General features: G+C 49.2%; 1 protein-coding gene across 7 annotated transcripts in view; it reads right to left on the bottom strand.

The window, feature by feature from the left end:
* Positions 1-13,621, bottom strand: part of SYT17 (synaptotagmin 17) — a 94,915-nt gene that overhangs the window by 69,170 nt on the left and 12,124 nt on the right. For all 7 annotated transcript variants that reach the window (XM_074346274.1, XM_074346271.1, XM_074346277.1 and 4 more), the window contains exon 5: positions 11,843-12,462. In XM_074346274.1, coding sequence (XP_074202375.1) covers positions 11,843-12,462 — 620 coding nt within the window. The remainder of the gene's footprint in view (positions 1-11,842; positions 12,463-13,621) is intronic.

The raw sequence follows: 13,621 nt of genomic DNA, 5'->3' as shown, positions 1-13,621 counted from the left end.
TACGTGTTTTCTTCCCTCTTTCCCCTTTCCTTTCTTCCTTACTTGCTTCCCTTCCATGTATATTTTTACTGAACATCCATTATGTACCAGGCGCTGGAGGACTAGCTGTGAACAAGACAGAAAAAGTCCCCATCCTCTTGAAGCTCACACGGTAGCGGAAGAAAGAGATAATAAAGAAATCGATGTGTAATGTCTGCTAGTGATAAGTACTATCGAGAAAAATAAAGCTGTCTAAGGAAGTAGAAAGTGATCGGCTTGTCAGCCAGCCAGCCAGGCAGGGGACAGGCCTAGGCTTGTAAAGTTCAGGGTTTCCAAAGCTGCCTTCATCAGAAGCATCACTTGGGAGTGGGGCGGGGGTGTGCTTGTACAACACAGGTTCCCAGGACCTCCCCGAACCTACTTGATCAGACTCTTCAGAGGAGCAGCCTGGGAATTAGTATTTTTAAAAAGTGCCCCAGAAATACTGATAACGGGTGTTTCAAGTGATGGGATCAGGTAAGAGCACGTAGGAATTTTAACTTCAGTTTAGTCCACAGGAAGTCACCACATGGATGCTCCACGGTCATCCTCAACACCCCGCACCCCAAAATGAACCACTCTTCGCCACCGCCACCCACCCCACCTGCTCCTCCCACCTCACTGTCCAGCACCCCAACCAGCAAGCCCCTCAAACTGAACAAGACCCTGGAGGCCTCCAATGATTGACTTCACGAGCCAGTGCAAGCTGGCTCCAGTGTGCCGTGTGACCCCCATTTTATAGACAAAGAAACGGAGGCTTAGAGATGATAAGGTAACTCTCCCAGGCTCACACCTGTAGAGGGTGGCAAAGCCAGGACTTAAACCCAGGTCTGTATGACTCCAGGGCCTGAGCTCTTAGCCATCATAGGTCCTTCCCCTGTGGGGTAAAGCAGTATGCCACAGTGGAAAGAACTCCTGCCTGGTGGTCAGGTGACCTAGCTCTCCTAGTATCTCCTTCCTGCCACTGAAAGCTGTGTGACCTTGGACTACTCACTCAACCTCTCTGTGCTGCAGTTTTCTCATCTATAAAATAGGATTGGTTCAAATCATTCCCCTTCCAGTTCATATTATAACCAGGAATCAAAAGCCTGAAATGTAACCTGCATTTCTATTTTAGGAGGAGAAAACAAGAAGGACCACATAAAAAGAAACTTCTGGTTAATGTTGCCTTGTAAGGCTCTGGCCTGGGCCCGGCCCTGGTTGCACAGTGTTGCCCAAACACTGCTGTTCAACAAAACCTGGGCAGGAAACCCTTTTGACACACACACAGAGGCCAGGATTCTGCTGAGAGAGTCAAGGCTGACAGCAGCTCAGGGCAAGTTAAAGAGGGATTCTCATTAAAAAAACTGACATCTGCCTTGTCGAGGGCCTTGCTTGTTCTGGTTTCAGGTGGTATGATCATCAAATACAAAGTGCTGTCAGGAGAGGCTCGGGGCATGACTCGCCCCAGGCAGATTCCAGGCAGCAGGCCCCATCAGCACGTGACTCTGGGCACCTCAGACCATCACCATTTTCGCTACTAAAAAATGTCCTAAATTCCTTCTATGTTCATCTGCCTGGGGCATGGTTGAGACCAAAGTATCACATATTGAAACACAAATTGGATTCTAAGGCCAAATCCTCACGGCTCAATCTCAGTTGCCCCCTAACCTCTCCTCCTTTTTGGACCCCCTCCTCTCTCAGTTCCCACTCTCAACCTCCTGGTCACCACTATTCAGTGTATAGTATTTGCCAGGCACTTTCCCTGCCTGATCTTGGTTTATCAAGAGGTAACGAAGTGGAGTAGCTCAGTGCACGGCCTCTGGAGCTGGACCAGTCTGGGTTCAAATCCCAGTTCTGTAGCCTTGGGCATGTAACTTAATGCATGCCTCAGTTTCCCCATCCATAAAATGGGATGATGGGATAATGATAATGGTGACGACAATAAAAGCCTTAGCACCATGCCCGGCACATGGTGAGTGCTCTGTGGGTCAGCTCTCACTGTCATCTTCACAAGAATGCAGTGAGCATTATTATCCCTAATTCACAGGTGAGGAGATGGACCCAAGTCCTGGCAGCCGGTAAATGGTGAAGCCAGGACCTTAACCAAGTCAGTCTAACTCAAAAGCTAACATTCTTTCCACAACGATATATATTTAATTCAAAAAACATCTACTGAGTTCCTTCTAAGTGCTAAAGATACAGAGAATCAATATCAAAAACTGATGTTATAGAGGGTCCGGCCACGCCTTGTGCAGGGACAGAATGCACAGGGGGACTCCTCCTGTTGACCCCAGAGCCGGCTGCCTGGGCCCAGTACCAGGGAGCCAGCAACAACTGAGCCCAACACCTTGCTCTGGGATGGTTAAGGGGCAAACACGGATCCTTCAGTATTCAAAACCATCCCCATTCCCCGCCTCTCTAAGTAGAAGGGGAGGCATTAGCCAAGCAGGGAGAACTGGGGCTGGGCCCTGCCCATCCACATAAAACAGAGAGAGATGGCTGCCAAGAGGGTCACTTGCATAGATGAGCCGCCTCCTCCAGAAGGGGAGACCGGCCCCTTTCTCTCCACGGGCATCTGCTTAGCCTGGGGTCTTGCTCATCTGCCCTGCACCTTCCTGACCAGAGGAACGGAGAAATGGAGCAGGAAGGGGGAACATGGGAGATTCTGCACTTGGAGCCCTCGAGATGGCAAGTGTGGCGATGCTGAGAGTGCACCCCGATCCCGCCCTGACCTCAACCACTGCTGGGGATGGCCGAGCTCCCTGTGGCTGGCCCTCAGACTCTGCCTGAGTCATCTCTGGCCACTAGAGTGCTCTCTCCTCGGGTGCATAAGGCAGGCTCAAGGAGCCAGGGAACGTGCGGAAGGACTCCTGGATGCATCCTTCAACTCATGCCTGCTGGGAGCTAGGGAATGCATGCCCCGGCGTCCCCACCCCTCGGGCAGCGGACGCGCAGCATCAGGATCAAGCTCCAGACGCCCACAGTGGGAACTCACCTGATAACACGCCCCTTACTGGAGGTCTTGTTTCCCTCTTCCCTCTGGTTTTTCTTGGCACCACCCCCCAAACAAAAATTTTGGTCTCAAGGTCTATTTCCAGGGGAGCCCAACCGAAGCCAATAGATGACTTTCTCATGGGTCAGTGAGCCCCGAGAGGGTGGCTGGGATTGGGCCCACCCTCCAGGGCTGCTCCTCCAGTGAAGGGACCCCAACAGGAAGAGGCCGTGGGCAGGATGAAGGAGGCCAGGCCTCTGAACATCTTCCCTGGGACTTCTGGAGCTTTCGGAAAAAAGATCTATCTCTCTTTCCACTTGTGTGCCCCGCTGGTGGGAGGCAAGCCCGGGGCAATGGGCAGCCACTTTTGCTTCCCAGGGGAAGGGTCTTCCTGAGAAGAAAGACAACTGAGGAAGGCTGGGGGACATCCCAGCTGAGAAAGGTCCCAGGACACAACCCGGACCCCAGGCTCAGTGGTGCCTGGAGGCCACACAACCGCAGACTTTCCTCTCTGGCCAAAGCTAGTTTGAGAAGGGTTCTGTCAGATTTGGGGGGCCACCTAAGAGAGTAAATCTCTTTACTTCAGAGTCATGGAATTTTCTTTTTCTCTTGCTCAACCGAAACAACAATTCCCAAACTGACACCCGCCTTGGTTACCGAATCAGATTGTCCTTTGGGCATTTCCAAAAATCCGATCAGTTTGGTGCTGCTGAGGGAAGCCACCAGCTCACCCCTCAGACTCTGACGGCTCTCCTAAGAGGCTGTGAGCAAATGCAGAATCCCTTTTAATAGCGGGGAGGGTCTAGCTCAGTGGTAGAGTGTGTATTTAGCATGCACAAGGTCCTGGGTTCCATCCCCAGTACCTCCATTAAAGTAAATAAAAAACTAATTACCTACCCCCCAAAAAAAGAACTGTATTAGAATTCCTTTAAAACGAATTCCTTAAAAGGAATGACTCCAAAGGCTGCAAGAAGCAAGACACACACTGATAAAAAAAATGTGGGTATACTTATGAGAAATGCAGTCTTACCACATTCAAGTTACATGGGGTAAGACAATTTACAAAGTCCTCAGCCAGGACCTTCTCCTAAATAGATTATTTCACAGCGGTTATGGATGTGGGCTTGGAGTCAGTCTCAGGGTTAAGTCCCTATTCCCACTGCGCAACTTTGGGTAAGTTACTTAACCTCTCTGAGCCTCAGGGCCCCCATCTATAAAATGCAGGTGCCAGTGCTACCCATCTGATGGGGTAACATAAGTATTACACTCTGGTACGTGGTGAGGATGCAGAACACACTTATTGCTAACCCCTTCTGAATCCTATGTGGCAAAGGCCACACACACAGACTTCACTTCCTATGCCACAGGGCTCTGAAATTACAGGCATCAAATGTCTACAAGGCGTTCCTTTGGACAAAGCAAATCTCACATTAAGGCAGTTTTCAGAAACATAAATATCCAGCAGCTGGGTGTGCAAATATCACTTTTGACTAAGCACATTTTCTTCTTCTGGGCTCAAAGCAAACAATCTTCCTCAGCAGGCAATCTGGCTTGGTAATAAAAGACACGACACCCCACACGACTCAGAATTATCCCCCAAGAACAGCTAGGAGCATATAACCCGAGTCTGTTCCTTCCCCGAAAGGCTCCACAAAACATAATTCCAATGGCAGCCCAGACCCGGCTTGCAGGCAGCCACGCCAGCTCATTAAACCATCACAGCAGCCAGCCAGTGAGACCACACCTCAGACCTGTCCATCCAGCTTGAGCACAAACCCTTTCGACTTGCCACTGGCCACCCAAGTGCTTCTCAGAATGAGGTCCACAGTTCACCTCCAGCAGCATTTCCCAGCTCATCCACTCAAGTGCACATTCACGCAAGACTGAGGAAATCAGAATCTGTGAGGCTGAGGCCTGGGAGCCCCACGGCCACAGCTCCTGCCGACTCCGAGGCTGGTGAAATAAGACCACAAGAGCATCTCACAGGAATCCCCCGGTCTGAGAGCCCCTGAACCTGGTGTTTAGTCTAAGGGCTGGTTCTGGGCATCCAAGACTCTGCCTTCAAATTGTCTCCCAAGCTGGTCACTCATCCATGCCACCTGACATCCGGGTCCCGGTCAGCACCACCTCCCGCCGGAGAGACCGCAGCATATGACCCCTAACTGGTGTTCCCCAACATTTTATTGTGAACAGAATCAAATACAAAGAAACTGAAATAATAGTAAAGTGAACCCTTTTAAATCCATCACTGAGATTCTACAATGAACAGTAGCTAATATTAATTCTACAACTAATATTTTTAAAATATGCTATATTTGCTTTATTACACATCTATCAGTCTTTTTTGAGTGCACTTCCCCCAGAACACTTCAGCAGCAGTTAATATCATTAACCAGATTTCAGTGTTTATGGCTATTATTTTCCAGATAAAATACATATGCAATGAAATGTACAAATCATAGGTGTATCTGATGAGTTCAAATGCATACACCTGTGTATGCAACGCCTTATCACAGTTAGTCCGGAAATTTCCCTCTTTCAGTCAGTGCCCTTTCCCACCATCCCAGGCACAACCACCGTTTTGATTGTTGCACCATAGATTAGTCTTGTCAGTCCTTGAACTTCATGTAAATGCAATCATGTATACGTGCTCTCTTGAATCTGGCTTCTATTTTGCATAATGACTGTCTGCATAATGTTCCACTTAGCATACTGTTTGTGACATTCAGCCAAGCTGTGTGTATCAGTCCTTTTTCCTTCTTATTGCTGAATAATGTTCCATTAAGTGAATATAGCATCGTTTGTTACCCTTTCTCCTGTTGATGGACGCCTGGGAAATTTCTAGTTTGGAGCTATTGTATGTAAAGCTGCTCTGAATATTCATGTACACATTTTTGTGTGGACATGACACTTTCATTTCTCTTGGGAGTGACACTGTTTAGTTTTACAAGAAAACTACTAGGATTTCTTCCTAAGTGTTGGCATCACATGATACTCCCACAGCACTGTCTGAGCGTTCCAGTGGCTCCTTATCCTCACCAACACTGGGTGTCAGTCTTTGTAATTCTAGACATTCTGGTAGGTATCTTACTGATGTTTTAACCTGCATTTCTCTGATGGATAATGAAGCTGACCACTTGCCATGTGCTTACAGACCACCTGCATGTGTCTTCTTCTGTGAAGCATCTGTTCAAAGCTATTGCCCATTTTAGAGTTGGGTTTTGTCTTTTATTGTTGAATCATTGGAGTTCTTTATATATTTTGGATGTAAGGACTTGTGTGTCCCCCAGAGACAGTTCTCTGCAGGCAGCCTGACTGGGTCATCCCTCCTTCTCAAAACACTCCAGGGCTTCCCATCACACTTAGGAAGAAAATCCAAATCTTCACCTCAGCCTACAAGGTCAACGTGATGCAGTCTTTTATACCAGTTCAACCTCATCTGCTGCTCTCCCCTCGCTCACTCTGCTCCGGCCTTCAATACACCAAGCCAGCCCCTGCCACAGGGCCTTTGCACTTCCTATATTCATTCACTGTTTGGAATGTTTGTCCCCTGGACATCCTCCAGGTTCACTCCCTCAACCGTTCTAGCTCTCTAATAAATGTCATTCCTCACCCATCTAGAACAGCTTTCTCACTCTCACCACCCAAATATTCAGTGACTATAAATGAAAGGTTTACCTATGTACAATATTTTTATTGTATATTTATAATGTACTGTATATTTACAATTTCCCTTAATTTGAGGGACCTTCACATCCAGAAGCTACTTTCTCCTGAGAAGACTTTAGGTTTACTTATTTTATTTATTTTTTAGAGGAGGTGCTGGGGATTGAACCCAGGACCTTGTGCGTGCTAAGCATGCACTCTACCACTTGAGCTATACCCTCCCCCTTCTCCTGAGATTTTGTATCTCTACAGATGGACTGAAAGGGAGGGAGGTAGTACTATGTCTCCACTTGACATGATCAAACCAGGACTCACGAGGTTACATGACTCCAGTCACAACAGAACCAGTGAAAGGGCTGGAATAAGAGCTGTGGACCCTCCTAATGCTGTGTGAGGTTCTGGCATGTGCCCGCCCCTCTGCCTGCTCCCCCTCCTTTGTCCTTCCTGCCCCAAACCACTTGATCCCAAGAGAACATGAACGTTCTTCATCCTGAATATTTTTCTGGCTCAAAAACAGACTGAAGAAATATCTGTGCATCCATGTTCAGCAGACTTATTCACAATAACCAAAAGGTGGGAACAAACAATCAATGGATGAATGAATAAACAAACAAAATGTGGTCCACTCACACAATGGAATATTACTCAGCCTACAAAAAGAAGGGAATCCTGCCACACGCTACAGGGTGGATGACCATTGAAGACATGATGCTAAGTGAAGTAAACTGGTCACAAAGAGATCAATACTGTATGATTCCACTTATAGGAGGTACCCAGAGTAGTCAAATTCAGAGAAACAGAAAGCAGAATGGTGGTTGCCAGGGGCTGGGGGCAGTGGGGCGTGGGGAGCTATTGTTTAATGGGGACAGTTTCATTCTTGGAAGATGAAGAGTTCTGAAGATGGGTGGTGGTGATGGTTACACAACAGCATGAATGGACTTAATACCACTGAACCATACACTTAAAAACAGATATGATGGTTAATGTTATGCGTTTTGTAACAATTATTAACAATTGTTTTTAAAGAGTTGAGCCTACATGGACTTCACCTCTAAATGGCCAAAGCATCAATTCACTTCAGTCCACTCGGATGAGAGAACTTCTCTCGGTGGCCAGTATGACTTCCTACCACAATAATCACCCAACGCGCTTCGTATTCCTCTCTGCATTTCTATTACCTTTCAGCCCAACCTTATCAATGAGACCAAAAACTCTGCAGTAGCTCCAATAGTTGCTAATTTCCTGAATGCCAAGTTCAAAGGCACAAAACAGCTGGGACATTCTGCCATGAGCCGGCGGCTGCCTATATGCTGTTCCCATAAACCCGCCCTTCCCACGGGTCCTCGACGGCAGGGACCACAGAACTAACAAGACCCTCGGGGTCACTCAGACCCGCCCAGCATGAAGTCCAGCTGAAAACGAGAAACTGCCCAGCTTTGGCCTCCACCAAACTGCATCTTCCTCTCCCGTCCAACTGACCGACTGAGTGCTTTGGTGAAGGTAGACGCCGGCCATCGATGGAAATCATGGCGATGACATCCATTCTAACGGCCTTGGTGCACTGGGTGATGGGGTTTGGGTTTCTGTCTCCAATGCAGGCCTGTTTTGCTTGATGTGGATTTTTGTTCAAAACCAGTATCTCCTTTTCCACATTTAGAATGAAATACAAAACAGCTCCCTGGAGATCTGCCCCACACGCCTTCTGCTCTCTGGCCGTCCCCTGACCCCAACCGCTGTCTCTCCCTGCAAAACCCTCCTCCCCACAAAGGGACCAGCCCATCCTCCTCTTCACCCATGGCAGGCACTATGGCACTGTGTTGGGGGGCTGTCTTGTGCATTGCAGGATGTGAGGCAGCACCCCTGGTCTCTACCCACCAGATGCCAGCAGCATTCTCCCATCCACCAAACCCCAAATGTCTCCCAGCACTGCCAAATGTCCTGGGGCCAAAACTGTCCCCATTCAGAAGCACTGTTCTATAGTATAGGAGCTTCAGGGAGGCCCACGGCTGCCTGACGGAAAATAAGATTTCCCTGTCTGGTCCCCGCCAATGATTGGCGATCTGGGCTGGCTGCAGGAGGAAATGCTGCAGTGAGATCCAGGACCCAGAGTCCCCTCCCCACCACAGATCACCAGGCTGAGGCTCGGCCGTGCTCAAGACCATGCCTCGCTCAGCTGTCACCCTCCACCTAGACCGCTTCGTGCCCTCCCTTGCAGGGTTCTCGCCTGCGTCCCGTTTTGGGGTGAACTGTGTCTCTCAAAAGATATGTTGATGATCTAACTGCCAGTATCTCAAAATGTGACTTTATTTGGAAACAGGGTCGTGGCAGATGTGATTACTGAACATGAGGTCACCCTGAAGTAGGGTGGGCCCCTAATCCAACATGACTTATGTCCTTCCAAGAAAAGACACAAACACACACAAAGGCTATGTGAGGAGAGAGGCAGAGGGCAGAGTGAGGCAGCGACAAGCCAAGGAACGCTGAGGCTTGCCAACAACCACCACCAGCCACCAGGAGCTGGAAAGAGACCAGGAAGGACCCCCTCCAGGTTTCAGAGGAAGCACAGCTCTGCCAGCACCTTCCAAACCTCCAGATCGTGAGGCAATAAATTTCCGTAGTTTTAAGCCACCCGATTTGCGGTGCTTTGTCACAGCAGACCCAGAAAACTGACCCACACCAAAATCCCTATTTCAAGCGCTGCTTCCAGGGCCCCCAACTGCAGACAGCTGACCTCCCACTCAGTGTAAATTCCAGAGCAAGCTTGAGACGGGAGATGTGAGTCCACGCTTCCCTCAGTTTCCATAAGCCTTTCTTTACACGAGAAGGAAGAAGAAAGAGAAGAAAGGGAGGAATGAGGAAGGAAGGAAGGAGAGAAGAAAGAATGCACTTTAAGGATCCTTCTGTCCGTCCATCTTCCACCCACTCAATGAATATTACTGAGTGCACGGTGGCACTTTTCCAGGAGTAGGAGACAAAGAAGTGAACAAAACAGACAAAAATCACCACCCTCACTGGGTGTACATACTAGCAGGGGAGACAGACCATCAAATGTACAGTCTACAGGATGATGACAAGCACCATGGAGAAAAATAAAGCAGGAGGGGGGGGGCATGGATCTCCGGGGAGGGGGCTGCCAGTGGGGTCAGCTACAGATGCTCCCACGGGCCCATCTGGGCCAGGTCTCAGCTCGGGCAGAGAGCAGCACACCTGGCCTCCTTCTCTCTTCTGCCCCACTCTTCTGGGAGGTTTGGAAGCCCACCTGGCCAGGGTGCAAGGACGGGTTCCACACTCCAGCAGAATGAAAGTCCATGCCACCCCAGTGCTTTCAGAACCACCACTGACTCTGACCTCCATCCCTGTCTCCTCCTCAGCGCTCATTCCTGCTTCCTGGAATCACCTTCTAAATTAATGAGCTGCACCCAGGCCCCTGCGTTGGCCTCAGCTTTCAGGAGAAGCAAACCAGGACAGATGTGCCTGGAAGACTGTCCACTTCAGACCAGGTGACATTTCAGCCAAGACCTAATGGAGCCAAGGTGTGGGGATGTCCAACCTCTCCACCTCCAGGGCCTTCACAGATGTGGAGAGTGGAGCTGGCAATATGGATTTTATTTTGTCAGGTGGATCTCTCTCATTCAATGCAATTTTCTTGATGGTTGAAAATCCAGTCATATCAAATATCGAGAGGCATACACGGAAAGCATCAAATCTATCCTGATCGTGTGACGGGAAGGAGGATCTGGGATTACAGCAGACACTGTCAACATTGTGCCCACCTTCTCCTGGCCGTAGCCACTTCAGGGTGCATGGGCCTGCATCCACCTGCCAGTCCCTGCACTTTTTCTGCATTTGTGAATGTCAAAGGTCTCTTTACCTGCCAGTGTAACAGGCCAGAAATGCCAGGGAATGAATCTCTCCACCCCCCAACAGCCCTCATTCAGTCAGTGGCTGAAAGGAGGTGGTGTATAAACACCCCAGCTCCCTCACCCCTCAGGTGGAAAGGCTCTTACGCATGTGTCGGACACTGGCTCCCAGTTTCCCCAGCAGATTTCAGTTCCAGTCAGCCAGGGCAGCCAGCCTAATAACTACATCCTTTATGTGACTTTCCCACCCTCTCCTAGTGTTTTCTCCAGTGTCACCTCCCTAAAAAATGACTTCCCCTTAAAGTCTTCGCGGGGTCTTCTTTTTCTTAGGGAATCCAAACTAAAAGAGCAATAGCTTTGAAGATGTACACACACACACACACACACACACACACACACACACGGAGTGAAGCAGCCCTTCCAGTCCTCATGTTTAACACCTGCACCTTGAATCTGATGTTGGATCATTAAATCCCTGCCCAGCACAGCTCAGCTTTGAGAAACACCTTGGTGTATTTGATACAAAATAATCCTATCTGCATTACAGAGGATCACTGTACCCTGTGTGGATGGTCTAGACCAGTCTCCAGCTGGTGGGGCCTTTCCCTTCCCTCGGACCGCCCCCACACCTTTCCACCCACCGTGGGTACACGGCTTTCCTGCAGCCAACAGAATGCCCAAGGCAAGGATCCTAAAAGCCCACTGGAGAGACGGTCTGGTCCATGGGTGGCTCCCCAGGCAGCCAACTGCACGTCCCTCGGCTGAAGAGGGAAGGATGCTAATCTTACAACTCGTGTGAAAAACATCCATCTATCACCCTGTTCTTCAGCTCTCATTTTATTTTTCCCAAGTCAATTTGTGAAAGTCAAAATGACTGATAGCTTTACACCCTGAACAATCATTCTCCTTAGTAAATAACCCAGCATCGATGACAATAAAGCTCCCAGGGCAGCGATGGTTACATGAATCTATACATGCAATAAATTTCACGGAATTACACACACACCCACACCCACCGACACACACACAGGGCAGCGCGTGTAAAAACCAACGAAAATTGCCTAAGGTCTGTAGTTTAGTTACCAACGTCAGGTTCCTGGCACTGCTAATGATTACATAAGATTTATAAAATTATGTAAGATTTATCATTGGAGAAGATGGATGAAGAACACACAGGACTCTGTTCTTGCAACCTCCTATAAGTCAAAAACAATTTCAAAGTAAAGGTTTTAAAATGCAAAGAAAAGAGTTAAATGAGATAAAAGTAATTATTATGTTTTTAAAAAAAGCTCCCAGAAAGAGACACAGCCAACCCACCCCTTACCTGAGTACTGGGGATCAGCGCCTTCCACCAGTGTCCACCCTTCACCAGGTCGACCTCGCACAGAGGCACGGACACCTTCCCAATGACACAGTGGCGTGAGAACTTATCAAAGTCCAGCACGGTCAGGAGCAGGGTCCTCCTCTGCGCCTCCAGGAAGGGGATCTCGAAGGTGTAGCGCTCCTCGAACACCGGCTTCTGGGTCTTACGTTTGACCCCTGTCTGCTTGGAGTTCTTCTGGTCTGGCAGGAGGCAGATCTTGACGTAGGGGTTCGAGTGCGCCAGGTCCTGTCGCGTGCCGTCGTGGGAGATGGGGGGCGGCAGGTCCCTGGCCTCGATCACGCGGACCGTCAGGTGGTTGTGCAGCAGGTCGTACTGGGTGCTGAAGTGCAGCATGCCCAGCTGGTACTTGGACAGGATCTCCGCGTCAGTCAGTAAATCCACGTCGTCGCTGTTGGAGTCGAGGGAGTACAGGTGGGGCTCGAACTTTCTGAAATAGTCATCTGGGGTATAGGTCCGTCTGAGCACCGAGGGCTGGATGGGCTCCTTCTTGGCGCTGAGAACGCCAAACTCGATGGGTTTAATATCGATGAGTGGGGAGCTGGGTCGTCTGGACTCCAGACCTAAACAGCCATCAAAAATAACGATTAACACCGCCACGTACAGGACGGGACCTGGGCCACCCGGTGAGATCAGGGACATTTCCCAGGTTCTCACACGGTTCGCTGCGCTTCATAGCGCTCTGTGCCATGTGCTCTCCACTCCTTGAAATCCTCTTGTTTATTCTAGAAGAGGCAGCATGGCGGCACAGCCATCTCCATCACCGTCATCACGGCAGGCATTGTTCCAAACACACTGCATCTAGTCACCTGATCTTCACAAGGTATTAGCTGGTGGCTTTTACCTCCACTTTACAAACGGGAAACAGAAACTTTAAGTAACTCACCAAAGGTCACACAACTCGTAAGAGGAAGAGCCAAGAGTCTAGCCCTGCCTGTCTGGCCCCAAAGTCTGGCTCTAAACACTACCCTGAAGTGCCCCCACTTTCACAGGGCGGATTCTGGGGCCAGAGGGCCTGGATCAAATTCCAACCCGGCTACATCCTAGCGAGCCATGTGACTCCAGGCACATTTTACACTCAGCTTCCCATCTGGAATAAGACTGTGGTGAAGATTCACTGAACAACGCGTGGAGAGGACTCAGCACCCAGCAAGCAGTCACTGAACGGTAACTATTGCACTTCTTCAAGGATCAGTCACAACCTGTCACTTACAAGGTGCCTCTCCCCTCCCCGCCAGCCAGCAGCGTTCACTGCTCCCAACTTCATCATTCCAATCTTTGCTCATCCCTCTCTATGAGCAATGAGCTCATGGCATTCTTTTTTCTTTTTAAAACCACTTTTTTTAAACCCAACTGAGGCATGATTGACATACCGAAAGCTGTACGTATTCAATAAACACAGTTTGATGAGTTTGGAGATCAGTATGCACCCGCGAAACCATCACCACAATCCGTGCCATGAACATACCCATCACCTTCAGAAGTTCCCATCCGCTTTCTTTATTTCACTAGCGTGTGTGTGGTGAGAACATAAGCTCTACTCTCTTCGCAAATTTTGAAGTCCTCAGTAAAGTCCTGTTGATTTTATGCGCTATGCCGGACAGGTCTCTAGAATGCACCCACCTAGCGTAGCTGAAACCGACACCTCCCTGGCTCCAGCGCCCCCCGGCACCACATTCTACTCTCTGCACTTACGGGTTTAACCACGAGACTCCTCATGTT

Source organism: Camelus bactrianus, chromosome 18, assembly GCF_048773025.1.
Source record: "Camelus bactrianus isolate YW-2024 breed Bactrian camel chromosome 18, ASM4877302v1, whole genome shotgun sequence".
NCBI classification, from domain to species: Eukaryota; Metazoa; Chordata; class Mammalia; order Artiodactyla; family Camelidae; genus Camelus; species Camelus bactrianus.
Note: the sequence above shows the minus strand (reverse complement) of the source record. Positions and strands in the feature narration are given on the sequence as shown.